Genomic DNA, 27,829 nt, shown 5'->3' on the forward strand with positions numbered 1-27,829 from the left:
CCTTAAGTGGTCAGTGAAGGTCCTCCCCTGAGCAGGGGCCGGTCTCTGAGGCCAAGACCCCACGATTAAGAGGTGATAGAGTCTAAGAGAGCACAAGTTCACTGGCCTCTTAGAGCCTGGACGCAGCAGGGCACTGAGGCTCCCAGCAGCAAAGCTGTGTGCGTCCCCCCTGGGCGCCCTGTCGACGGTGCTCCCCCCCACCTGGCTCCCGGCGGTGGTGCCAAGCTTCCATTTCTGGCCCTGAGACCATTGATCCTTTAGGGTCCCCTGTGTCTTGTCTACTTTTAGGCACTCTCAGGCAGTACCTTCCTTTTCAATGCCCTCTTGGGAATAAAATAACACTTTCTAAAACCACAGCGTATGGAAGATTTCACTTCTGGAATGATGGAGACCGCCTGTGCTTCCTCTTCTCCACGTGCCCCTCCAGATCTGTTCTGCTGCCTGCGAGGCTGGCCCTCCAGGGACGGCACCACCCTGCTCCCCTGCTCTGGTTCTTGTTGGGCTCAGCCACTGGGCACGTCAGGTGGCCAGAGGCTACAGCCATCAGCGTGTTTCTGTCCTCTCCCTCTGCGGGCTGCGGCTTTGGCAGAGGCCGCATCCCGGTGACTAGAGCGCCTCCAGGTTCTGGGGGCTTGTCCCTCCCCCACTCCTGCTAGTCCTTGAGTGCTGCAGCCTGTTTATCCCCTGACCCTGCCCACGCCTCTCTAAAGGACTTTCTTTAAGCTTCTCTTTTGAACCGCCTGTTTCTTGCTCTGTTAAACTAATTGCTCCAGGCCCTCTGTCCACCCGAATAAAGGCCAAACCATATCACATCACAGAGCGGTTTCTCACGAGCCCCATGTTTTTTATACAACGTGTTTATATATAGTTTTAAAGCGTAACTCCTTCCGTCTGTGGTTTCAACACAAGAAGCCTCCAGTTGGGTTCCTTTAGTCATTGGTCACAAGTTAACCTTCATAGGTCCTGCTAAGGATGGAAGAGAAGGCAGTAGGGAGACATTTTCCTTCTCAATTCACATTCAGGTCTTGGCCTTTCCCCTTCTCTAACCTGTGTAACGCAGCGGCTTCCCTACATAAGAGAGCATTTGTGCATTTACTACACGGGGTTCAGGCAAATCGCAGTGCTCGGCTGGCTGTGCAGGCGTGGAGCCCCTCGGTGGTCGCCAGGCCCTTCCTGCAGACTCCCCTCCGACAGACGTGCACCTTTTCATCTCCTGGTAATGCTCTCATCCTTGGTCCTCTCTGTCCAAGGAAGAGGGGGTCTCTCCTGCTGGGTCCCCAGAGGCCCCACCTTTGGCTTCTGTGTGGCATCCAGGGACCCCCGAGTCCCGACTGAGCAGTCAGTGCTGCCTGGGAGCCCGGCTGAGCCCGCTGTGTCAGCACCACCCGGACTTGCTTTCCTGCATGTCTCAATTTGGGCTCTCCTCTCGCCCATCCCTCCACCTCCCCTCATTTCTAGAGAAGCCTGTTTTATACCACTCTACCCTCCCTCCTTTAGGGTCATGCAGTCTCAGGTATTGGGGCTGCTGACGCCCACGGAATGTGTAATGCAGCCGTGACTGTGAGGAATCTCTGATGGTTCACACTTAAGGGAACCCGATTCCAAGACCACTCTCCCGTACTGTTAGGGCTAACTAATTTTAGACACGCCTGCTAACAGTGAAACCTGCTATCAGAGTACTCCAGAGGTAGGAGGCACAAACCTTTCAATTTGGGGCCAAATTACAAGTTAGTAAGAAAAGTTGCTAATGAGCTCTGGAACCCTTAGTTAAGGGGCTAAAAAGGAAATATGTGAAACCAAAGAGGAAGGTGCCTGGTACTTAGCAGCCCACATTTACATCTTAATCCTTCCATTGAGGGTCTCACCTCAATTCACAATCTCATTTTCAGGAGGAAGTGGGGGGTTGCTGTTTGCAACGCTGGAAGCAAAAAAACCCACAAATTACTACAGATGGTGGAGATATTTTTATTTTTTCAGAGCAGCTGCAGCATTTACTGGTTGGCGTCTGGGCCACAGCTGCCTCTGTAGCTCCCTTCCTGTCCAGGAGAGGCACTTCTAGGCATACTGGTCTCCAGTAGAAGGAACAAGCAAAGGTCATCCCATAAGGAGGCAGAGCTCTCCCTTACTGCCTGAAGGGTCTCTAACAAGCCCTCCCTGGAGAGAGCTCTGACAGTGTGCTTTCCATGACGTCCAGCTGGAGGCGGGACTTGAGGTCAGGTTCAGGTGCAGGCTTCCTGCCCCTCACAGCCTCCGAGCCTTCCTGGGGCGGCAGCCATTGTGCGGGATGGGGGTGTTGTCTGTGATTGAGATCACTTCCAGGCCCCCCATGGTCAGTCCCTTGATGGCAGACTGGAAGGAGAAGGAATAGCAGGATGGCACGGTCCCAGAAATGATGCCCCAGTGTGTCCAGACAGGGCTCGGAGAGGAACCGGTCGGGGGTGGGGGGTGGGGCAGCATAGGGATGAGAAAGCTCACTGGCTCTTGATATCTACAGTCCCAACGTGATGCTCTCACAGAGCTCTTCTCCCTACCAATCCCTTCACCAAGCCCTCAACGCCGCCCACATCTCCAATCCCACCTGCCACGTCCCACCTTGCGCTTTACAATCTAAGAACAAAGACTGTTGTAAATCTCAACGCATCTTAAGCATTATGCTTTTGTAGTTTCCTCTGCCTGGAATGATCCCCCCTCCCCCAGTCCCATACGCATACCTGGTTAGTCCCTCGTCATTCTCAAAAAATCAGTAGAGATGTCACCTCTTTGGGGACACTTTCCTGATCACACCCAACAGGCTCCTAGCATCCTGGGCACAAGCTTTACCAGTGCACTCACTAGTCTGTACTGAGGGACCCATTTGTGACAGTCCCCCAGGGGCCACCTTTCTGTTCCCAGTGCCTGGCACACAGCAGGCACTCTGTAAGTGTCTGATGAATTGAAACTAAGTGATCCGGGCTTGCTTTGAGAAGCTTAGTAGATTAGAGGCAATGGAAAGAAACTTCAAGCTGTTAGGGGAATCCACTACAGGGTCCACTCTCCCTCCTCTGCTCTCACTCCCGTTTCTCTCACTAACTGAAGAAGCAAGCACACATGCTGGGCTGTGAAGAAGCGAGGTCACTTACCAAGCGCCCTGGCCCCAGGCCTTTAACCACAACTCGGACGTGGGTCACACCCTTCCCCGTAGCTTTCTGGAGAGGAGCAGCAAGTGGTTAGTGCTCTGAGAGAGAAGTGCGACATCCAAACCCCTTGCTACTGCAACCTGTAGCAACAGGGTTATGAGCTCCATAGAACAAGCACCCACACATGTAAACAGGCAGAAAACAGGGAAGGAAGCAAAGAGCAGGGAAGGAAGCAAAGAGCAGATGGCCGAGGTGCAGGACAGACACCAGCAGTCAGCTGGGATCTCTTTCCGCCCAGGACAGCACTGCCACCTAGTGGAGACTTCTAAATATCGCTCAGATTTTTCCCAGGTGGATAAATGCAGAATTTCAGACCATAATGTGCCCTGGACTCCAAGGCTAAGCCTCAGTACCCTCTTAGAAAGTGTTATCTTATCATTTTAATCTTTAGTTATAGTTAAAATTTTCTTTCTTGTTTATAAAGGTAGTTTATTGCAGAAAGTCTGGAAAACACACAGGTCACTCAACCCACCATGCAGAAGCCACCGTTAACACTGACATATTTCTTTTAAGTGTATAAACCTGCCCATTGGTGGCCATTTAGTGTGTTTTGATGGTCACTGATACATAGCAATCAGTATTTTGGGGCATCGAGCTTTGTCTGAAGGTCAAGGTTTCCCTTCCAGAGATACTCCTGGTTTGGCAGTGTGAACCTTTGTGAGGCCTGTGTTGTAGCCAGACAGTGCCCACCCAGGCTCTGGTCCCAGACCTGACGGGGTTAGTTCAGAGAACTGGACTGGCTGCATGGCTCTGAGCAAGCCACACACTCTGAATCCCAAATGACTCTTAAAAATGTGGGTAATACCAAGGGTCTTCTGAGGATTCAAGATAATGAATGTAAAGTGTCTGGCGTATAGTAGATACTGAATAAATACACCATCTGCAGCTCACTGCCACCTTGCTTCTAGAAAGGTCTGCAACAGTTCACGCTCCCTCTGGTACTGCAGGAGAGTCCTCACATGCCACACCTTCTCCAGATGTACCATTACCACAACCACACCCCACCCACCGCACTGGTTTTTAAATCCAGGGGGCTCTGGTGAGCCTTCGGCACCTGGCTCCTGCCTCTTCTAGAATGAACCGAATGTTTCACTTCTACTGAAGCTGAGAGAAAGAGAAAAGAGAAGCCTTTTCACACACACCTCTTCAAACCACCCCCTATGTTAGGGTAGCAAACGAGTTGGCCAATACTCTTGCTTCTGAAGACCCGCCTCAAGGACAATTTTCCTGCCAGTGATCAGCCATGCAAAAAGTGGAGCCCAGCACAGAGGGAGCCGGAAAGAACACACACTTACCACCGCGGCAGCTATGCCCGCTGTTTGCGCTGCAATGCCCGTGCCCTTCTTGGCATTCTGAAACCCCTCCGTGCCACAGGAAGCGCGGGCAAGGGGCTGGTGAGCGGCAGAGACTACCTGGATCTGTGTGCTGGGAAAGGAGGGGAGGTGTACAGAATATAATGGCTCTTCAGGGGAGTAAGAGAGTGCTAACCCATGACCAGACAAGCCCAAGTGTGAAAGAAAAAGACCGTTAGCTGCTTTCACTCTGAGCTTATCAGATGAGTGTTTTTTGAACTCCTGTAGGAGGTGCCAGGAAAGGTCAGAATCAACCTCTAAATCTCATTAAAAACTGACAAGTCGTATAATCTAAAGAGAGCCGTTATGCATGGAAGGTTTGGGCTCCACCCCCTAAATTCATGTTGAAATTCTAACCCCTAATGTGATGGTATTGGGGGGTGGGGCCATTGGGAGATGATTAGGTCATGAGGGTGAAGCCCTTATAAACTGGATTAGTGCCTTATAAAAGGGACCCCAGAGAGCTCCCTTGCCTCTTCCAGCATGTGAGGACACAACGAAAAGCCAGCCATCTGCAACTTGGAAGAGCTGTCACTGAACCCGATCCTGCTGACACACTGATCTCTGACTTCCAGCCTCAGAACTGTGAGAAATAAATGCCGTTTAAGCCACCCAGTTTGTGGTATTTTCTTATAGTGGCCTGAGCTGACTAACAGAAGCTCCATAATCTGAGGGTGTTAAGTGTCATCCAGAGGTAAGGTGGCATATTTTCCTCCTAGTATCTTCCCTGTAGCCAGTGTTTAATTAGATTCAGGGTCCTTTCTGGCTTCTTCTTTTTTTTTTCCCCCTAAGAAATTAGATTTTCACATCAGGCAATTTTTAATGATTTTTCATTGGTAAAGTTTCAAATATACACAAAAGTGGATAGAATAATGTCTGAACTCCCATGGACTCACCATTCAGCTTCAACAATTACTAACTCATATCCAATTTGGTTTCACCTATAAACACTGTTTCTACTCCCCTCTGTCCCCTAACTAATAGATTATTTTGAAGCAAATCTTAGACCCATCATATCATCCGTAAATATTTCAGTATATATCTCTAAAAGATAAGGACTCTTTAACAAGTTAAATTAAAATTAAGAATAACTTCAAGAAATCCTTAGACATGCTTTCCATTTCCCTCTTGATCACTGTCCAGTCTCCTGGTCTCAAGAGCTCCCTGAGAACTCACCACAGAGGGAAGTGGAGAGTGGTTATAGGGAGACCTGCTGGAGCTGGCCCTAGGCTCAGGCCACCTGCTGTTGGCCTGGCTACGGCTGCCATTTCCCTACCAGGGCTTCTTGGGTTTTCTACACTGAACAGAGTAGAAATAGACAAGAGAATGGCTTGTCTCTGAGACAACCTCAATAGAAATCTACAGAGTGGGCCACAGACCCTTAAAAAAGCAAACGAACTAAGAGAGGTTACCTATGTCCTTAGCAACCTGAGAAGAGAGGAAAATCCAGGGGCTCTCATTCTGAGCTTACCAGATGAAAGCTGAAATGCATCCTATGGCACCTCGCCTGTGCCCACCCTCTAGCCCTGACTACCAACAGTCTCTTGTATTGTTCTCTAAATTGCTTCATAGGCGACTGTTGACCAAACACCAATCCCATCTCCAAGTGGGGGCTGGTGTACAAAGATGTTACTGACGTCAGCAAGGTTTCTGTTGCCAACACACAGTTGGGAACTTACCCAGCACTGTCTGAAAGCCACACAGAACGCTAGTCTTCCAACCTTGTGCAGCCCTACAAAGGCAGAGGTCGGTGCACGGTGGCCCAAAGCGAGTACTTTAAAGTGACCCTTATTTGGAGGTTTCCATTTTGCTCAGTTAATAAATCATATATTCTGAAATAATCTCTCTCATTTATTAATCACCGATCCCCAGTACTAACACTTAACAAATACTTTCACAGAGGGACTTTCTGGCCCTAAAATATACTCTTCTCCAACTCTTGAGCAGAACCAGGAAATATAATTCCCAAGGACAGCAATGAAATCTTATGAATGGGATATGCCTAACCTAGTTCACATTTTCATGAAATCTGAATAAACTATATAAAGAGAGAGGTGGTCTCCCCAAACCAGGAGGGAGCCCGGGGGAACCTCTGCATCAGCATCTGCATGCAGAACGTGGCCGCCTGGCTTGCCCGCCCCCTCTGAAGGGGAAAGAAGCCCACTCTAGCCCTACCAGGTGCTCCCTTCCCTGCTTACTTGTTGTACGATGCTTTGATGTGTGCGATTGGGATCTCCTCAAATTTCTTTCCTGCCCACCTCAGAGAGCTCTCTTGTCCTGGAATTGGAGGGTAAATGCTGCAATTAGAAGAAAAATTTTAGGTAAAGTTGTCCTGATTTTTTTTTTTTAATTAAAAAAAAATTACAAGGTTTTAAAAAAGCCAACAGTACAGACAAACTAATAAAAAACAGCAGCTCTCTGCCTCAACCTGCTCCTGAGGTCACTGCCCCCAACCCTTCTGGCACTGCTGCCACATCTGTGAACACGGTACTTCAGCAGCCATTTCCTGAGTTGTTGACTCTAGACACAGCAAGTGACTTTCTGCTGGGAGGATAGAGAATTTAATCCACGCTCCCCATCTTCCCCTGTCCCTTCTAGTGTAATCAGATCACTCTCCAGTCCTCTATAAGCTACTCTTTCTGCATTAAAAAAAATAAAGTCGAACCTCTATTTCTTGTTTTATCAACCACAGATATCTTGACTATATTATTGTTCATTTGTATAAACAATATGATTTTTCATATCATATTGATAAGACAAAATTATTTTAATAAAAAAAGACAAAGTTATCTTAATAATACTTATAAAAATCATTATTATAAAAAAATTCCTTGGAATAGAGGTCAGCAAACTTTTTCTGTAAAGGGCCAGATAGTAAATATTTTAGGTTTTGCTGGCCGTAAAGTTTCTGTTGCAACTACTCAACTTTGCCACTGTGGTGCAAAAACAGCTACAGACAACAGTAGGTGTGACTACTGTCCAATAAAAAACAGGAAACTGGCCAGATCTGGGTAGGGGCCAACTCGCCAACACCTATCCTAGACCAGTGGTTGTCCATGCTGGCTGAACAGCAGGATCACGTGATTCTGATGCTTACACTCCACCCCAGACTTCTGGATGGGGCCTGAGAATCCACTTCTGAAGTAGCCCAAGTGAGCCAGAATGTGAACTCAGGGTTTAGCACACTGGCCTAGACAACATGTTGAGTTCAAGACCCCTCTCTATCTCAGTCCGATCTGTCCTCTGGCTGTCTCTCAGTCAGGACTCTTCATTTTCAGGTGGAGAAACTGAGTACAAAGAGGGGAACAGGGTTAACAAGGGAAGCCAGGCCTTGGGTCGAGGGGCTCTACCTTGGTTCAGAGCTCTGCTCACCACCTGTGCTTTTTTTAATTCTAGACTCGAGCAAACCTGCTGCTGCACCCTGCTTACACGTACAGATCAGATCAGTGTTTGTAACCCCTCAGCCACCTGATCTACAATGGGTTCTGATTTAGAGAATACACTATTAGCTGAGCATTATCCTCCTGACTGGCTTTCCTAGAGAGATTAAAAAAAAAACAAAACAGTAACACAGTGGTATTCAAGAGTTACAAGTGTATTCTTTCCTGCTCGGCCTGATCTTAGAGATGATTTAGCATCTCAGCAGGTTGCCAGCTTATCAGCCTACACTGAGGTGGAATGTGGATGAGGCTCTGAGATGACATTAATATTTAAAACATTATCATTTCCCCATTGATAATTTCCCCTATTGACTTGTGGGTCAAAAACTTACGCCTTCTAAAGTCTGAACATACCAGCATAATGCCTTTTATATAGGACAAGATTTTTGAACTAGGAAGGATTTGGAGCTTGAACCATTTAACTGAAGGCGCAGACAAGATCAAGCTTTTAAGCCTCCCAGGTCCAATGTACAAACGAACAAGTGGTTCACCCCGAGGCAGCCCAGAAACAGGAAAGACAAAGCTTTCTGGTGCTGGTCTGCTGCCTCTTCTTACCCATCCTCAAACCAGGCCCGCACACATGGCATCCCTTGCAAATGGCTGACGAGGACTGAAAATAGCCTGCACAGTTGGGTAGAGAAAAATACACAGTAGTGCAGTAGTACCTACTGTCTCTCTCTCTCTATCACAGTTTCTTGACCTCAGTACTACTGACATTTTGGGCAAGAGAATTCTCTGAAGGGGGGCTGTCCTGCACACTGTGGCGGTGTTTAGCAACATCCCTGGCCTCTACCCAACTAGACATTGTCCCTCAAGTTGTGACAACCAAAAATGTCTTCAAACATTGCTAAAAGTCCCCTTGGAGGCACAGCCGCCCAGGTTGAGAACTGCTGCTTTACTTTAATGACTTCTAACATCCAGTGGGCCCTCATTGCTGGCAATCATACAGCGCATCCACAGTTCAATTACCCTTTCACTGTCCTGGATGACTATTTTGTACCTTCTTTTGTCCCCTCAGACCTCCAACTCCTTCCTGCTTCCTCACTGCCCGCTGATGACCTTCACAGAGAAATAGAAGCAATCAGAAGTTCTTCCAGCTCCCACTACCAAACATCTGTGCCCACAATCTCTGCCTTCTCTCCTGTTATGATGCTCCACTTGTGTGTTAGCTCCTCAAGGACAGCAGTCCGCATCCTCATTCTTTCCCCTCTCTACTGCATCATTCCCATCAGCAAAACATGTGGTCATTTCCCCAACGTAAAAACAAACAAAAACCTCTTGATCCTAAAGCCTCCTTTAGCACCTGCCCATTTCTATATTCCCGCTCAAAGAAATGACCATACCTGCCGTTTCTTCCTGTCTTCTATTCTCCTTGAACCCACGCCACTCAGACCTTAGCCCCTCATACCTCCACCAAAAATGCTCTAGTCAAGGTCACCAACCAACTCATAATGTTAAGTCCAATGAGCAATTGTCATCAGTCTATGGACCTATCATATCAGTAGCATTTGATATAGCTAATCTCTCTGCCCTTGAACCACATTAAAAAAAAAAAAGCCTCCAGGGTTTCTTAGTACTTCTCTGGAGATTTCTTCTTTCTCTCTTTTGCTGATTTTTCCTCATCTCCCAAATCTCTAAATGCCAGAGGCTCCAGGGTGCTGTCCTTGGACCTCTTCTTCTCTTTGTTTACTCTTTCTCTCTTGATGATCTTGTATCTTATGGTTTTAAATATCATCTAGGGACTTCCCTGGTGGCCCAGTGGTTAGGACTCGGTGCTCTCACTGCCAGGGGGCCCTGGGTTTGATCCCTGGTCTGGGAACTAAAATCCCATAAGCCTCGTGGCAAAAAAACCCCCAAAACAAACAGACAGAAAATCATCTATATGATGAGTCTTCCAAACGTATACCTCTAGCCCAGATCTGTCCCCTGAACTCCATTTCTAATAGTCAATATTGTATCTCCACTTGGATGTTAATGAAGCATCTCAAACTTAACCACCCAAATCCAAGCTCCTGTAGTCTCCCCCGTCTTAATGACAACTCTATCTTTCCAGTTGTTTAGGCCAAAAATTTTAGAGTGCTCCTTCAGTCCTCTTCTTTTCTCACATCTTACATTAACAAATCCTGTTGGTCATCTTCTAAATGTATCAGTCTGACCATTTATACTACCTCCACAGCTGCTACTCTGGTCCAGGCCAGCATCATTTCTCACCTAGACTACTTCAGTAGTTTTTTGGCTGCTTAGGAGACTTCTCCCATCTTCCATCCTCGCTTCCCTACAGTTCAATATCAACACAGCGGCCAAAGGGACCCTTTAAGATGTAAGCAGGATCATGTCAATCCTCCGTTCAGAATTCTCCAGTGACTTCCCACTTCACTCAGAGAATAAGCTGAAGTCCTCACGATGGCCCACAAGGCCGACAGGGTGTAGCCCTGCGTGCCTGCTGCACCCCTTTGCCCTCTTGCCCCCACCTCCTGTTTTTACTCATCACTCCACGTTGGCCTTCTTGCTGCTGCTCTCAAACACTAGACACACTCCTACAATCTGTCATATTTGTTTTTCTTGTTTTCTATATACTGTCCCCTATCTACTCGAATTTAAGTTCTACAGGGACAGGGACTTTTGTGTGTTTGGTCACCGATGCATCCCCAACACCTTGAATAGTGCCTGACATTGCTGAGTGACTATAAAAGAATCTTGGCTTAAATTCCTTTGGCAGCTCCCCACTGCCTACAGTGGGGACTGCGTAAAAGCCCCAGTGTTACAGATAAGACCCTCAGCATTCGGATTCCTTCTCACCCTGCTGGCCTCATCTGCCATCACACATACACCTGAATACACTGCGTTCTTTCACAATGCATGCCTTACACAGACTGTTAGTTTGCCTAAAACGACTTTTCCAGCTGAACTCCCATTCAATTCAGTTCTTAGCTTCACATTATTTTCTTGGCACTCTTGCCTGATTTCCTCCGGAGTCAGACACTCACTCTTTCATACTTCAAAACAACCATCTCTTACCTCCAATATACCACTGGTCAGATTATGGTGAAAACATTTGTATGTCTGTCTTCCCTGGTAGACTGTGAACTACTTGTGGGGAGGAATGATCTTCTGCAGTTGTATCCCCAGCACCTAGCACGGTGCCTGGCACCAAGCAGGTTCTTAGAAAAGGTTTGTTAAATATAGTGAAGTACAAGTAGCACAAAGAGGCAGTGGCACTGTGGAAAGCAAGTTACCAGTCGCTGGGGCTAAGCACAGAAACCACCCTGGACCTTAGACCAACTCAAAAACGTGCATAATAACATACACCCTAGTGTAGCCACCCATCCCAGCCCCCTTTTGTGTCCGAGACCCAGGGAAGGTTGTTAGTCTGACGTGATCCCAGAGGGAAACAAAGGAGATATTTACTATACAACTTCGACGTTCACTCATTCATTCATCAAATGTTCATGAGCATTCATTTTGTGCCAAAGCTCATCTCATTTGATCCTTACAACCTCTTCTGGCGTTATCTCCACTTTCAGCCGAAAAAGCTGAGGCTCAAGGATTAATCTGCATAAGGTCCCGCAGATGGCAAGTGACAAAGAGTTGGGAATTCACTGGTTCTCTGACTCTGGAGGGTGGTGCCAGTCTCCCGAGGGCTGGACCTAAGTGGCCCTCACCTGAAGCTGCTGCGGCTCGGAGCTGGCGCCGCAGCCTTCGCCTTCTCAACTTCCGGCTTGGCCGCTGCGTCTTGCATCTGCTGGGCGCTAGTGTGGATGGTGGGGGCCACGGCGACCCTGTGGAGAAGGAAAGCTCGGTGAGATCCAGGCCTAACCGAGTCCTAACTGGAGTCCAGGTGTCTCATGGGACACGGGCAGGAGCGAATCCCCGCGGGTGGCCGTAGGCTCGGAGGGGGGATAATCATTCTTACCTGGTCGTCGGTGGCCAAGCCCATAACCGCAAGAGCCGAAACCCCGCGTTTCTTACAACCTGCATGACTTGAGTTGACCCTACTCAGCTCCCGTCCGCGGCGACCGCGGAGCCTGGAGGGGCTGGAGCGGAGCCAGCACCACGAGCGCTTGTGGGGGAGGGTGCAGAGGAAAAGTCACCTGATTCCTTTTTATAACGTACATTAAAGATTTTTCTTCCCATTTAAATGCTCCATAATAACTATCGTTGAGAGTGGCAACTGGGAATCCTCCCCTCTTTTCCCAGTTTTCTAACATGAGATTTTCGCCCACCCCTCCATATTGGAATGGTTCGTTCTACTAGTTCCGGGGAGCCTAGCTCTTCCCGTCATGCTGTGGCCGCACTGCCTTGTGGGAATATAGGATTGGCCCAGGACCTCTCTGGGAGCTGCGGTACATTGTGGGAAGGTTGGCTGATGGCGGTGCCCGTAAGGCTGACTGGATTAGGGGTGGCGAGGGGCTGGCGGCGGTTCGAGGGCCCCTGGACCCGTAGCCTGGGTTCTCGCAGCTTGGCCCTTGCGGCCGCACCCTCAAGCAGCGCGTCTCCATGGCGCTTGCTGGGCGCGTTGTGCCTGCAGCGGCCACCGCTGGTCTCGAAGCCGCTGACCCCATTGCAGGAAGAGATGGAGGCTCTGCTACAGCAGGTGGGATTGAGGTGCGGGTCGTCCCTTCTGGGTGCAGTTGGGAAAGTAGAGGCACGCTGACTTGCGTTTGATCCCGATTCCGCCACCGATTACTTTGTGTGACTTTGGGCAATTTACTTCACTTCTCTGAGCTTCAGTATACTTACCTGCAAAATGGTGCCTACCTTACTGGGTTCGTGTGGTACGTAGTACGCGTTCAATAAAAGGTACTTCGTTTTCATTGATCTTTTCTGTTGTTATCGTCGGCAACTCTTTGGAGATGCTTTCCTTTTTCAGTCAATATACTGGGTATGCGATGGTGAACAAGACGGATTCAGCCCTTATCATAAGTAGTTGACAGTTCAGAGAGGAGAAAGACTTTGTTATGTGATGAGCGTAAGGAAAAGGCAACGGGAACATCCGTAAGATGTCTGTGATAAAGTCTGTTTGTGTGAGGGGCAAGTGAAGAGACATGGGCAAAAACGGTGTAGTTGCTATGAGGGTCTTAAATCCCCATAGTGATTAAAGGATATTATGTTTCCCCAGAACCTGAGACGTTTTTGTCTTGGCTACTGAGAGATAAAAACTTTACTCCTTTCCTTTTTACTTGGCTTATTAATTTACTCTGCAAACATTTTATTAATAGCTTTATAGATAATCATTTAGGACCCACTTTGTACAGACACTGCTAAGTGCTAGGGATGCAGTGGTGAATGAGACAGACATAGCTGTGGTTCTCAGAGCACTTCAATTTGGTTTAGGGGGCATCAGCCAATAACCAAATAACCACATGATGATGGAATTGAAGTCTTTGGTAAGTGTTGTAAAGGAAAACACAGGGAACTGTAATAGTGTTTAACAGGGACATTAATTTGATTTTAATGGGAGGTGTCATAGAATATCTTTCTTAAGAAAGTGATATTTTTTAAAAAGTGATATTTAAATTGAGATGTGAAGGATGAGTAGGGATCTCCCAGGAGAGCATGAGGGAAAACTTTCTAGGAAGAAGGAAAGGCATCTGTAAACTCCCTGAAGCAGGAACGTTCATGGTGAGTGAAATTCTAATCAAAGACTGGTCTGACTGGAGGGAGGTAAGTGGGCAGGCAATGCCTGTCCTAGTCCTCTGTTCTTTGTGGCAGTCTTGACTTCCAAACACATTCTAATGTTTTAGTAAATATAACTCAAGCCCAAAGTGCAGGTGATCTTTTTTTCTCTGTTTTCTCTGTGGTGTTTTGGTTGTATGTCTGTTGGATGGTAAACTTCTGAGTCTGTCAAGTGCACTGTAGCTCTGTTTTATTTTGTTGTTTTTTGTCCTTTTAATTTTCCCAGTTTGGGGTAGATTTTTGCCCTTTTAATTTTCCCAGATCGAGATAGAGAGAAGCCTGTATTCAGACCATGAGCTTCGTGCTTTGGATGAAGCCCAGCAACTGGCAAAGAAGAAAAGTGACCTTTATGGTGAAGAAGATGAGCAGAATATATTGCTGTTACAGGATTTGGAAGACATGTGGGAGCAGAAATTCCTACAGTTCAAACCTGGAGCTCGAATAACAGGTTTGTGGTCTTTTCAGGCCAGTTAGAGGTAGAAAAGGGGGGTATTCTGGTTCCCAAACAAAGGATTCTGGCTTAACCCCTGCTTGTGTTTTTACTAACAAATAATTTCAAATGATAGAACTTCTTTCATGTGGGAGAAAAAGAAATTCTTTTCCCTGTTCCTCACATCCACCCTAATATAATTTTTTCAAGGTCTATGTTATTTTTTGAGTGGGATGTAAAGGATAGTGGGATAGCCTTATCTGTTTCAGTTAAGCCTCAGGAATGTTATCTGGGTTTAACTCCTAGTTTGGGACTAAGAGTGGGGTAAATTAAGTGTTTCCCACTAGTTTCCTGTATTTTATCTGAAATCCCTCCCAAAGCAGGGGGTTGAGTTCTTTTATTCTTATTTCACGATGAAGACTGAAGAACAGAGAAAGTAGGGGCTGGTTAAGTCAGTAACAGTGTCAAGACCGATGAAATAGTAGTGTCCGGGTATTGCTTCTTTTCCAGAGGCTCAAAGTACTTTGTGTTTGGCTCTTCAAAGGAGGAGTTCAGCTTTTGGTTTCTTCTTGTTAAATTTTAGTTTCCTCAAGATTGTGAGACTCTGTCCTGAGAGAGGTCAGAGTTAGAGAGATGGGTCAGGGTTCTAATTTGATTATAAGTTCTTTGAGGGCAGAGGTTGTGGCTCTACCTTAAAGGAGGACTCTAAAACTCTAATCTTCTTGGCTCTGGCAGAACACGGTCCTCTTGTCTCCTGTGACCCCCTCTTTTCTTCACAGAAGCTGATGTAAAGAATGACCGAACCTCACTGCACCGGAAGCTAGACAGGAACCTCATTCTGTTGATCAAAGAGAAGCTTGGAGACCAGGACGTTTGGATGCTGCCCCAGGCAGAGTGGCAGCCCGGAGAGACCCTCCGCCGAACAGCTGAACGAACCCTGGCCACACTCTCAGGTGAGTTCTCAGTCTCCCTCTAAACCCCACAAGACACACTTCAGACTCACCCTGAGGATTTGCAGGCTGACTGTGGGCCTGGCTTTAAGGGTAGGTGGTTGGAAGGTTAATGGAAACTTTGATATTTATAAAATTTCAGCTAGAAAAAAATCTTAGATCAAGTGAGAGTCTTTGTGCCACTGAGATTTTTTTTTTTTAGTATTTATTTATTTTGGCTGCGCCGGGTCTCATTTGTGGCACGCGGGATCTTTAGTTGTGGCATGAGGGCTTCTTAGTTGCGGCATGCAGGCTTCTTAGTTGCGGCATGCAGACTTCTTAGTTGCAGCATGCATGTGGGACCTAGCTACCTGACCAGGGATCAAACCCAGGCCCCCTGCATTGGGAGCAGGGAGTCTTACCCACTGGACCACCAGCGAAGTCCTGGCACTGAGATTTTTAATTTTTATTTTTATTTTATTTCTTTTAAACTATTTTCTTTTCTTTTTAAAAAAATAACACATTGGTTTTATTGATGGCAGAAGAAAAAATTCTTTCACTTGTAAAAGGTAGTTGCTTTATCTGACTCCATATTTTTTCCCATTCTTTGTGTGGGTTGATTTTTTTTTTCCCCTAAAATCTGTTTTTTCATTCTCCAAATAATAATATCCACAGTGGCTGCATTTTATTCTAAAGGGAAAGTAGGAGGTCTAGTCACTGGCTTGTTTCTTCACAAAGACTCTTGTCATACTCGTTCTGAGCCCGGGGAGGTTGGTAAAGCTGCTGGGTTGGCTGAGTGGATCGTCCTGGCTGGCCATCATCTCTTCTACGAGGCTCAAGAGTTTGGCTGTAGATGCTGTCTTCCTCCCATCTCCCTATTTGAATGGACCTGATGTTGTTTAGTAGCGGCTTCTTCATAGTGCCTGTATTCAATGAATTAACAACTGCTGTCATACTTGAAGGATGGAGAGTTTCTGCTTCTGATCACTAAAACTTGTCTTCCCAACAGAGTGCAAAACATTCACCTCCTGGTTTCTACAGTTTTGCATTCTCCATAGGAGTAGGTGATTCTAGTACTTTTTTTTTGGTTTAATTGGCCCTGATCTTCTTTGGGGCCCAGTATTGTAAAATATTTTGTCATTATAGGATGTAGCTATGAGGGGTCCTTTTGGCTTAATAGGTCCTACTCGCCTTCCCTTCAGGCATTTCTGTCTCTCCACTCAACACCAGTGATACTATTCGTTCCAGTGGGATTCTGGTAATCAATACTTACATTAAAAGGTGCTTCAGTTTTTATGACACTGAAAGCTTCATTATTTATTGTTCATGGTTTCTTGTCATAAAAATTATCAGGATTAGCTGTTTGGTTTTCTCTCTTTTTAAAAAAAGTTAATTAATTAATTAATTTTTTGGCTGCATTGGGTCTTCGTTGCTGTGTGTGGGCTTTCTCTAGTTGTGGTGAGTGGGGGCTACTCTTCGTTGTGGTGTGTGGGCTTCTCATTGCGGTGGCTTCTCTTGTTGTGGAGCACGGGCTCTAGGCATGTGGGCTCAGTAGTTGTGGCACGCGGGCTCAGTAGTTGTGGCACATGGGCTTAGTTGCTCTGCGGCATGTGGGATCTTCCCGGACCAGGGCTCGAACCTGTGTCCCCTGCATTGGCAGGCGGATTCTTAACCACTATGCCACCAGGGAAGTCCCTGGTTTTCTCTTTTCCTACATTTCTGATTCTTATAATTTATGGATTCTTCAGGAAGTGGATTTTTCTTTTTTGTGCCTCTGCATAGTATGAATCTTTTGCTTTGCACAGTTACTCCCCCTCCCTTTTTCTTTTTCTTTTTTTTTTTTAAAGCAGCATTTTTATGCTAAGAACTTAGAGGATATGGAATTTCTTTAGTTCTGTCGCATCTAGAATATGGTCTGTCCACACTTGATTTTCTCCTCAGCTCATTCATACTTCAGATCCTGAAGAAGTACTCAGTTTTGCAGAACCTGTTTCTAGGTAACCCACTGCCTTCTAAAATTGACTTTGAATTTTGGATCTCTTTGAAAATGAGAATTTTCATTTCTTGGCCATCTGATGTCATCTTGAGGAAGATACCTTGGTTGTTATCATCTTTTGCTCCATTTTGTTCAGTATTTGACAATCTTTGTTAATCCCTGACAGACCTGTGATTTAGGTTCTACCCCAGAGCCCAGTGCAGAGGCAGCCAACTGAAAAACACCCAGACTTTCTATGAAAGAGGCTTGTTTGTTTAACATAAAGCATCGATCTGGGGGAACAGGCATCCAATTCAGCACACATCTGGGGGCCTGTGGAAATATCCTGCGGGGACAGAGGCTGGCAGATGGCGTCCCTGTGCTCTCCCTCACCCTCACAGAGATTTTAAAATTTATTACATTCAAAATTGATGCTCCTGCCAATCTCTCAGCCTGCTTCTCTTTTTGTCCTTGCAGGCTTGCTTATTGGCATCACCACTTACCAACTAGAAACCTCAGAGTTATCCTTGACCTCATTCCAACATCCATAAGTTCTTGAGTCCTATCTGGTCTGTTCTAAATAGTCCCCTCTTTATTCCTGCAGCTTTTCTGGGACCCTTTTCACTTCTCACTAGTCCAGATTTTCTCAGCCTTGGCACTATTGAAATTTGAGGCAGGATAATTCTTTGTGGGGGCTTCTGTGCCTTGTAGGCTGTTTAGCAACATCTCTGGCCTCTACCTGCTAGATGCCAGTAGCACTAACCCATCTGCATTCCCACTAGTGTGACAACCAAAAGTGTCTCTCGACACTGCCAGACATTACGTGGGGAGTGGAATCACAGTGGTTGAGAACCGCTACACTGGACTATTGAGGTAGATGCCAAGTGAGTTCCCCCTTGCTTTTGTGTTGTCCTCTTCAGTGCTTCCAGAATGAGCCTTCTAAAACACAAATCCCGTGTTACTTCTCTGCCTCAAATTCTTGAAAGATTCCCCATAAAAGCAGACTTTCAAGCAGGGCCTACAAATCCTTTTTGCTCTGGTCCCGAGCTCATCAGTCTTCCATCTTGCCACTCATTAATGTATATTCCAAGTTCTAACCTAGCAAACCTTTTGCATCCCATGAATAATGTGGTTTTTCACACGTCCCTGTTTTGGGACCTGCTGGTCCCTGACTGGAATGCTTTACTCCTCCCTAGTCTGACTGCTCAGTACATTCTACCTTCTGTGGTGGAACCTTCTGGGTAGAGAGAGCTACTCCTCCCTCTAGGCTCCCATAGCACTTGTGTGTGCCCTTACTCAGTTTATGCAGCAAACATTTACTCTCTTCCTACCATTTGCTGGACGCTCTCCAGGCAGTGGGGTCACAGTGATGAACAGAACACTACCCATGCTTCCTGGGAGCTTATGTCCTTGTGGAGAAGATGTTCTTCACGTATTCCATTGCCGTTTAATTGTTTATTGACACGTTGTCCCTCCCCAGCCAGAATTCTGACTCCCTTGAAAATATGGATACTATCTATCCCTCTCAGTCATCCCAACTCTCAGCAAAGTATCTGGCACACAGTAGGTACTTGCTGAATGTTTATTGAGTAAATGATCTGGTTGTATAAGTGCACAGCCACTTTTCTGGCTCTGCCACCAGCGTAAGTACCTGCTAATGAAACGTCAGCAGCCAGTGTGCACCCCCTTGATCCTTTCCCGAGAGCGACCTGTGTGGCCTGCAGGAGAGGGAGCAAGACAGAATGGAATGGGAGGGGCTTTTGCTGCGTTCTCGGTTTCCTTAGCCATCACGCAAGAGTTGGCAGCTGGGTTTCTTGCCAGGATCGTTGGACTCAGATGCTTAGCTTCCCTCGGTCAGTCCTGCATGTTCACGACTGGTGCTCAGCTCCAGATGCCGTGCACCACGTGGAAAGGGGCTCCCCTTGGCACCACGCTTTCCTCCTTTGAACATTCCCATTGCCATAAATAAGTGTGAAAGGATATATTAGTATTTTATAGGTGCAAATAAAATGTGTTGATTTATTTCAAATGCATTAAAATCGTAAATAAAATAATTAAAATGGCAAAGAAAAGCTCAAGCAGTATAAAAGTCTAAATATAAAACAGTCAAAGTCTATTCCTTTCCTCCCCTTTGGTGCACTTCCCGAGTAGTTCTGCAAGATGGAATTCCTAGAGGTGGAATTAATGGTCAAGGATGGACACATTGACGTTTTTGATAGGTGCCACCCAAGTGTCCTTCAGAACGTACATAGCATGTGACATTTTCAGGAGTGGGGTATAGGAGTGCCTGTTTGTCTAGACCTCACCAACATGTGAAATAGTCTCTCTTTAAAATTTTTACCTGTCCAATCAGTAAAAAAAAAATGATCTCTTTTGGATTAGCAGTTTCCTGATTGCTAATTGATCATCTTTTCATATGTTCATATATTTCATATGGCTATTTGTATTTCTTCTTCTGTGAACTGCCTGTTCAGATTCTTTGCTCATGTTTGTAATGAACTGTTTTTTTCTTTTTGATTTAATTACATTTAATCCATTTCCCCAGATTATAGAAAAGTAATATGTATTCATTGAATTAAGTGGAAAATACAGAAAAGTATAAAGAAACATGCCAGTATAATTCCACCACCCACAGACCCCCACTGCTGACATTTTGTATTGTAGGTGATTTCACATGATACATGAATTCCTCATCCAATGCTGATGCTGTTGTTATTGTTTGAAATATTGAGAAAAGCAATTCATTGTATATGGTGAAAAAATATCAAACAGTGTCTGGTAAATGTAGTACTATAAGAAGTAATATGTATTGTCCCATCTTAGAGGCAATCACCATGAACACTTTGTGTATCCTTTTAGAAACTGCAAGCACATACATATTTTATCTGTTCCTTTTTTCCACACAGTGGGATATACATGGTTACATACCTTCCTTTCTCTTCTTATACACAGCTTTTAAGCATATCTCTATATCAGCAGGTGAAGACATATCTTACACTTTCAACGCCAGTGTAATATTTCATATATGTTTGTACTGCGGTTTGTTTAACCAGTGTATTGCTTTTACAAGCAAAGCTGCATTGAACATCTGTGTACACTCCTCTGTGCTCACATGGGCAAATAACTATATCCAGGAGGATGAATTCTAGAAGCAGAGTTGCTAAATCAAAGGGTTTGTATAATTAAAACTGGTATCTCTCACCAAATATAGCACTTGTACTAATTACACTCCCACAGTATGTTTGAGAGATCCCAGTTTTCCCTTACGCTTGACAAGCAGTGTACAGCTCAAAGTTTTTTTTTTTTATTAAATTAAATTAAATTAATTTACTTATTTTTTTTTATTGGGATATAGTTGTTTTACAATGTTGTGTTAGCTTCTGCTGTACAGCGAAGTGGAGTTCCCTGTGCTACACAGCAGATTCTCATTAGTTGTCTATTTTATACATATTAGTGTATATATATGTCAGTCCCAATCTCCCAATACATCCCACTCCCCCTTTCTCCCCTCGGTGTCCATACGTCTGTTCTCTACATCTGTGTCTCTATCTCTGCCTTGCAAACTGGTTCATCTGTACCATTTTTCTAGATTCCACATATATGTGTTAATATATGATATTTGTTTTTCTCTTTCTGGCTTATTTCACTCTGTATGACGGTCTTTAGGTCCATCCACGTCTCTACAAATGACCCAATTTTGTTCCTTTTAATGGCTGAGTCATATTCCATTGTATATATGTACCACATCTTCTTTATCCATTCGCCTGTCAGTGGACATTTAGGTTGCTTCCATGACCTGGCTATTATAAATAGTGCTGCAATGAACATTGGGGTGCATGTGTCTTTTTGAATTGTGGTTTTCTCTGGGTATATGCCCAGTAGTGGGATTGCTGGGTCATATGGTAATTCTGTTTTTAGTTTTTTAAGGAACCTCCATACTGTTCTCCATAGTGGCTGTATCAATTTACATTCCCACCAGCAGTGCAAGAGGCTTCCCTTTTCTCCACACCGTCTCTGGCATTTATTGTTTGTAGATTTTTTCATGATGGGCATTCTAACCTGTGTGAGGTGATACCTCACTGTAGTTTTGATTTGCATTTCTCTAATTATTAGTGATGTTGCAGCTCAAAGTTTTTGAACTTCGGTAATAATGATGTGTTTTACACATCAAATAGAAAATAAATTTGTACAAATAGAAATAAATTTTATTTCTACAAATAGAAATAAATTTGTATTTCTTGAATTATTAATAAGATTGAGCATCTTTTTACGAGTTTATAGTTCATTGATAATTATTTTCATGTGAACTTCTTGTTCATATGCATGGTTCATTTTTCTTTTAGAGTTATTTTTTTCCTCATTGATTTCTAAGTACTACTTATACCTTAAGATATTCCTTTGTTGAATGTGTTGAAAATATTTTTCCTAGTTTGTCATTTTTGTCTGTGACTTTTGTATGCTTCGTTTTTCCTTGCAGAAAGATTTTAATTTTTATGTAGATAAATGTTTTTTCTGTTTTAGATTTTTGAATTTTGTGTCTTGGTTAGGAATTCCCCTCTCAAAAATGATACAGAAAATATCCCACATTTTTTTTTTATGGTACTCTTATGGTTTCTTTTTTCTTTGTGAAAAAATTTTAAATACAGAAAAATTCAGAAAATATTAAACCTCTATGAAACCATCAATCCAGAATGAACAAACCATTTATGAAAATTTTAACTTACTGTTAAATCTTTGACCTATATGGTGTCAATTTTGATGTGAGGAGTGAGGTTGAGATCCAGCTTTATTTTTTCCTTTTAGCTAGCCCATTCTCCCAATGCCATTTAGTAATTAATCCATCATTTTCCCATCCTTTGAAATGCTGGGTTGGGGTTATTAACCCATTGTTGTAGATTGCAGATGTTGTCTGTCCATCTGTCTTTGCCTTTTAACTTTGGTTTTCACCCTGCAGCAGTCAAATTGGGTCCTTTTTATACTTTCCACATGACATTGCGTTTAAAAGCCTAACGAACTTTGCTTTACAGATACCAAGTGTCTTGGTCCTTCATCAACAGATGGTGACAGGGCTGAGTCTAGAAGCTCAGTGGTCTGACTCCCAGGTAGTGATATTTGGGCTGCATTGCTGACTTCTGTCTGAGAGCAGTAGCTTGGCATGAGGAATGGACCCAGTGAATCTGGAGCCTATGGGCCAGGAACCTTTGGATTGAGAGGAGACAAGCGTCTTCAGGAATGACCCTAGTTCTCACTCTCAGGGATTGCTTTTACCTCAGGCTGGAAGTGGCTCTCACAGAGACCCCCAATAAGTTCGGGCGCCATAGTAAACAGGTGGATGTATCCTCATCTTCCAATTCTGTTCCCCCCTTCTCAGAGAACAACATGGAAGCCAAGTTCCTGGGAAATGCACCCTGTGGCCACTACAAGTTCAAGTTCCCCCAGGCAATGCGGACAGAGAGCAGCCTCGGGGCCAAAATATTCTTCTTCAAAGCACTGCTGCTAACTGGAGACTTTTTCGAGGCTGGGAAGAAGGGCCATCATGTGTGGGTCAGTAAGGAGGAGCTGGGTGACTATTTGAAACCAAAATACCTGGCCCAGGTTAGGCGGTTTCTCTTGGATCTCTGATGGACAATGCTCAGACAGGTCTGCAATCGGGCCTCAAGGACGTTGGGTTGCCTCTTCTCTGCAGGGAATATCAAGCAGCAAACTAAATTCTGAGAAATAAACAAGTTTATCATTGTGTGGGTCTCTGTTGATTTGTTCTTTGAGGACTACTGGCTTCTTTCTGTCAAGAGAGAACTGTCTCTTAAGGTGCCTTTCCCTTTTTTTCCCATGCTCATAATTGAGTAGTATTGTATTACTTTGTAGTGAATCAACTGGCTTCATGGACCCAGGAAGAAAGAACGGAAGGAAGTGAATCAACCTTCTAAAAGCCTTGAGTTCTGTGAAAGCTTCTAGGCCCCTGAAAAAAAAAACCTACTACCATGTAGTTTCTTAGTCATTTTCTGTTTTGTATTTCTCTCTCTTTCTCCTTGATATGAGAATGTATCAATCTAGCCTAGGAAATGATTCCTTCCTTGTTTGCTTTGCTTTCCTTTCCTTTCCTTCCCTTTCCCTTCCTCCCTCCTTCTCTCCCTTCCTATTTTCATTCATTCTTTTTTTTAAAGCATTTTATATTTAAACAGAATATAATCACTTCTTACATGTTTTGAAACAGTCATGTGAAATAAGTAGGGTCAGCCTGTTATCTCCCATTTTAGAAAAGGTGGGTGGGTGTCGTGGCCAGGTGTGATTGGTTGAGAGTCTTACTGCAGGTCACTGATGGTGCAGGAGGAGACTGCTGATCTCTTGCCTCTGGGTTGGGGCTCTTGACCCCTCACCAGGTTGCTTGGGTCACCGCTGGGCCCGGTGCCTGGCACAGTGGAGGGCACTCAGTGAGCATTTGCTAAAATGAGGGGAAGGGAGGGAGGGTCTCAGGCATGCTTCTTTCTGCCCAGAATCGTGGTTCCAGTAGCAAGACTGCAGTCCTGGATCCTATCAAACTTCCTGGTTTCCTCTGAGAAGGCCTTCTGGGTTAAACAGTCTGGCCTCTAGCAAATTACTTGCACACAAGGGGGAGTCCTTGGAACCTCTGATTTATAACCAGTTGGTCAGAAGCACAAGTGACCACTTGGACTTGCGGTTGACACCTAAGGGGGGAGAGGAGGAGTCTGGTAGGATGGAGCCCTTAACCTGTGGGAGCCAATGCTTTCTTCAGGTAGATAGTGTCACAATTGAGTTGAATTGTAGGACATCTAGCTGGTGTCACAGAATTGCTTGGTGTGGAGTTGATACCAGAATCTTAATGGCCATTCATAAGATGGTCTGTTTTGTTGCAGGGTTGTTTCTTTAAAAGGAAATAGCATATATAAAATTGGCAAGTAGAGAAATGGTGTCAGGATAACCTGGAATTAGGTTGCTTCCTGTGAGGTTTTCCCCAGTCTTTAATATTTTGAAGAGATCAGGGAAAGGATAGAATACCTTAAGAAAAAAACTGAAAATTGTGTGGAAGTGACTTTCTTTATTGCAAGTAGTGGCTAGTTTAGTAGTTTCAAGACTCACCACTAGCTTTTCCACTATGTTAGGCTGTCTGGGGAAACTGGAAAGGAAGACCACTCCCTACCCCCGCAATCCTGCTTTGTTTTACAAAACTGATGAAGAAAGCCCTGGCCTGGATCACATTTTTGATTTTGATGGAACTAGTCTCTGCTAGGACCTGCTTCTCAAAGACCCTACATCTCAGGAAGAAAAGAACCCTAGGATTTCAGGCTGTAAGGGACCAGTGTACATGCCAGTGGAGGTTTAACTGTGTTAGCGTCATGTGGGGCTGGATTCTGTTTTGTTAGTGCCCTGGCTACAAAATTCTGGAGGTTTTGAGTGGTCTGCCCCAATCCCCTTTCCCCAGAAGCCCTGTTATTTGGGGAGTGTGATTTTGCAGAATGCAAGTATTTTTTGGCATTATAGTAGAAATGACCGCATATGCTGAGTGCCAACCTGAATTGTCCATTGGCTGCCAAGCTAACCAAAAAACTATTTCTAGTGTCTCCTTGGGGGAAATATTGCCATGGAACAAAGTAAAAGGTGGTGATTTCTGTATTTTAAGTGACGTCCTTAAAGAAAACAGTGAGAGGAGGAAGGAATATTGTGTGTGATGTGGGTGTTAGGAGTTGCAGTTTGAGGTGTGTTTGTGTGCTCTAAGAGAAATGCTGCTGCTGCTGCTGCTGCTGTGTGTGTGTGTGTGTGTGAGTGTGTGTGTGTTTAACCTGAAAAACAGACCACCTCACTCGAAGTCTCCTCCAGAAGTTTAGCCCTCACCTGGTCATTTTCTTCCCCAATGATTTCCAGTCACTTGTTTTTCCCCTTTGTGGGGACTATGGAGAAAATATCACTTTTATAAACTTGTTTTCCTGATAACGTATCCTCAAGAGTCACCTCCTGCTGGGCCATTTCTGCACCTTGAACATGTCTCTACACGTAGCACTTGATAGGACAATGGTCTGGCTCCCACACCTAACTGAACTTCCAAATCCTAGGGCAGGGCCTGCCTCACAGCCATACTAAGACATATTCAAGTGAATCAGCTTCTTTCCCTGTGAGCACTGAACTTGGAAATCAGAAAACCTGGGTTTGAATTTGTTTTATGACCTTAGGCAAATTACACCTACTGTCACTATTTACAACAGTGGAATGACCCCTGAGTGCCAGGTACTGGGGCTGGAACCTGTACCTACAATGTACGTTTCTATTTAAAACAGCAGGGCAAGCATTGTTATTCCTATTTTATAGATGAGAAAATAAACTCAGAAAGGTTAGTTAACTTGCTTAGGGTTACTCTCTAGTAATGTGAACCCAGATCTGTGTACAAAACTAGCTCTTAACCTTTCTTAATTTTTGTCATCTGTAAGATGAAGATGATACTGGTTCTCAGGTAATGTGGTAATTTATGTAAGAGTACTTAGCACCATGCATGGCTTATTATAAACACTCAGTAAATGTTTCCCTGCTTCTGACATATTTAGGCTGCTAAATTCTCCGGAGTTTAGCTGTATCATCTTTAGCTTTTGCAACTCCCATTCTCACCTTTTCCAGGTTATACATGTGACAGCCAAGCATTTCTGACCCATTTGGAGAGGAACATGGGTAATTTGGACATTGATGGATTCCATCAGCCCATCTCACAGTGATTGGATGGCAGGTCAGTCCCATAACCACATCCATCTGGCTGGGCATGATTCCCACCCTGGGCCAGGAAATCCAGAACTACTGTTGGGCACAGGCTTGGGGGCACTAAAAGCAGAATGGACTGGCTGACCAATCCCGTTACCCCAGCAGGGGGAAAAGGAGCACAGTGGAAGGGTCAGCAGCCCAATTATTAAGAGCTTACAGGTCGCTAAGCTGCAAGCACACACAGCAAGTTAAAGCCTGTTTGCCTGCAATCTTAGGGCAGCCTCGGCCCCCCGCCCTTCTCTGCTTTATTTCCTAGAAGCCTGGATTATAGGCAGTCACTTCAGGCCATCAGTCACTTCCCACCTGCCTTGGAATGTCAGTGCTTAAACCACAGGACATGAAGGAGGAAACTGTTCTTGTCCTTGCTTTCAGAAGTATCTAGAATAGGTGCCTCTGTAAAGACTCAGGGATGGGTCCAGACAGTGAGTCACTGCTGCAGCTGAGGGGCTGGCACTGGGAGGGGAGGCCATTGCTAGCCCACAGCAAGGAACACACACACACACACACACAAACACACACACACTCTCTCTCTCTCTCTCTCCCTCCCTCCCTTCCTCTCTCTCTTTCTCTCTCTCTCTCTCTCTCTGTCTTTGAGGATGACAGGACTGGTAGTTAAAGTTGAGAACACCCCGGGACTAGGGGCCTTGGGAGGACATGTAAGGAAGCCTTGGGTGGCAGAGCTGAGAAGTGGGGAGAGGACGCCCCCAGAATAAGAAGACGGCTGGAGGCGGAGGGGGTAAGGCGGGGCTTCAGGATGGGTAGGATGGTCTCTTATGCACGGGCACCACGAGGTGGCAGGATTTGCCTGACAACCACTTTGTCCCCTGCAGCCTCACCAGGCCTGGCCTTAGGCCGCTGCCTTGGAGAAGCTTCTTTTCCCAGGCTCCGCAGAGCCTTTGGTGCCCGGTCCTCTGGGGTGACACATGCACTGGCCAGGACAGATGCCGCGGGTGTTCACATACTCTGCTTCTCTTGACTCTCGTGTTAGCCCTGTGTGGCAGCTTTTACTTTCGCCGTGTTTTGATCGGCAGACAAGCTTGGGGAGGTGAGGGGACTCTGTGAATTTCCCACAGCCAGCGTGCAGTGGAGCCAGGATTTGAACCCAGAGCTGTGTGATTCTAAAGCCACCACTGCCCCGTGCTACCTGGACGATTACCTTTGTGTCAGAATTCCCACACCTGTTATCAAGGGGCAACCTATTGCAGGCCCATGGACCCCTGGAAAGGCCTGAACGGGGGCAATTTGGGAGGACATGAAGAGGATTTGGAGTGGAGAACAATTGAGACTAAAGAGATTGAAGATGTTGAACTTGGAGAAGAGAAGGATGAGAGTCATGGTCTTCAAGTGTGTATTTTACGTATACGGGGCACTGAGCTTGAAATGCAGCACGTGGAATTTTGGGAAATTACAACATGGGAAGAATTCCTTGACATTTAAGATAATTAAACATTAAAGTGAGTTCCTGAGACATTCCAGTCACCATTCAACAAATGTGTGTGGAAGAGGTGCTTTGACTGCCAAGCACTGGGGATAAAATGGTGATCGAAGTTCTCCTGGCCGATGTCCTCCTGACAGTTTAGTGCTGAGGCTGGGGGCAGGGGACAGACCCGTCGACCAGCAGATAGAGCTGTGCTGTGGGAGGACGTGTGCTGTGCGCCCAGCGCGGTCAGTCGGGGGCTCAGAGAACACCTCCCGGACAGACAAGTCTAAGCTGAGACCAGAAGGATGGGGAGGAGTGGGGAGGGAGCGCCTGCCCGGAGAGGTCTGAAAGAAGTTCTGTGGGGCTGGAGTGCAGCACATGTGGGAGATATTTTACAATGTTTTACATTCTTAACTGTCTAGTACAGCTCAGGAGTTGTTTTGTCCAAAGGCAGATGAGTCCCATGATCTCTTATTACAGTGGAGCCATATCTTACGTGGGGGCTGAATTCTAAAGTCAGTGCATAGGGAACTCCCTGGCAGTCCAGTGGTTAGGACTCAGTGCTTTCATTGCTGTGGCCCCGGGTTCAATCCCTGGTCAGGGAACTAAGATCTCAGAAGCTGCAAGGCACAGCCAACGAAACAAAACAAACAACAAATAAAGTCAGT

General features: G+C 45.5%; 2 protein-coding genes across 4 annotated transcripts; one reads left to right on the top strand and one right to left on the bottom strand.

Moving 5' to 3' along the window:
* Nucleotides 1-1,951: 1,951 nt before the first annotated feature.
* Nucleotides 1,952-12,122, bottom strand: MRPS11 (mitochondrial ribosomal protein S11). Of its 2 annotated transcripts, XM_079700960.1 has the most exons (6): nucleotides 11,882-12,122; nucleotides 11,631-11,747; nucleotides 6,727-6,825; nucleotides 4,472-4,601; nucleotides 3,120-3,185; nucleotides 1,952-2,349 (listed from the first exon to the last, which is right to left on the bottom strand). In XM_079700960.1, exons 1-6 carry the CDS (start codon nucleotides 11,944-11,946, stop codon nucleotides 2,242-2,244), a joined length of 585 nt encoding a protein of 194 aa, XP_079557086.1. In that variant the 5' UTR covers nucleotides 11,947-12,122; the 3' UTR covers nucleotides 1,952-2,241. The 2 variants fall into 2 exon arrangements, with proteins under 2 accessions (XP_079557086.1, XP_079557087.1); XM_079700961.1 differs by lacking the exon at nucleotides 3,120-3,185.
* Nucleotides 12,123-12,167: 45 nt separating this feature from the next.
* On the top strand, nucleotides 12,168-22,717 carry MRPL46 (mitochondrial ribosomal protein L46). 2 transcript variants are annotated; one of them, XM_079700958.1, is made up of 4 exons: nucleotides 12,168-12,562; nucleotides 13,906-14,092; nucleotides 14,854-15,027; nucleotides 22,350-22,717. In XM_079700958.1, the coding sequence occupies exons 1-4, from the start codon at nucleotides 12,206-12,208 to the stop codon at nucleotides 22,598-22,600; spliced, it is 969 nt and encodes a 322-aa protein (XP_079557084.1). In that variant the 5' UTR covers nucleotides 12,168-12,205; the 3' UTR covers nucleotides 22,601-22,717. The 2 variants fall into 2 exon arrangements, with proteins under 2 accessions (XP_079557084.1, XP_079557085.1); XM_079700959.1 differs by having other exon boundaries at nucleotides 14,857-15,027.
* The last annotated feature ends 5,112 nt before the right edge of the window (nucleotides 22,718-27,829 follow it).

The sequence above is a fragment of the Hyperoodon ampullatus genome (assembly GCF_949752795.1).
Source record: "Hyperoodon ampullatus genome assembly, chromosome: 3".
Taxonomy (NCBI): Eukaryota; Metazoa; Chordata; class Mammalia; order Artiodactyla; family Ziphiidae; genus Hyperoodon; species Hyperoodon ampullatus.

What these genes read in the sequence shown, in the direction of transcription:
- MRPS11 (XM_079700960.1), bottom strand. Translation starts at nt 11,946, where the DNA reads ATGCAGGTTGTAAGAAACGCGGGGTTTCGGCTCTTGCGGTTATGGGCT. An exon ending in GCTTGGCCACCGACGACCAG is followed by an intron (nt 11,748 to 11,881) that starts GTAAGAATGATT and finishes CCTTCTCCACAG; the next exon opens with GGTCGCCGTGGCCCCCACCA. An exon ending in ATCAAAGCATCGTACAACAA is followed by an intron (nt 4,602 to 6,726) that starts GTAAGCAGGGAA and finishes CTCCTTTCCCAG; the next exon opens with CACACAGATCCAGGTAGTCT.
- MRPL46 (XM_079700958.1), top strand. Translation starts at nt 12,206, where the DNA reads ATGGTTCGTTCTACTAGTTCCGGGGAGCCTAGCTCTTCCCGTCATGCT. An exon ending in TGGAGGCTCTGCTACAGCAG is followed by an intron (nt 12,563 to 13,905) that starts GTGGGATTGAGG and finishes TAATTTTCCCAG; the next exon opens with ATCGAGATAGAGAGAAGCCT. An exon ending in AACCCTGGCCACACTCTCAG is followed by an intron (nt 15,028 to 22,349) that starts GTGAGTTCTCAG and finishes CCCCCTTCTCAG; the next exon opens with AGAACAACATGGAAGCCAAG.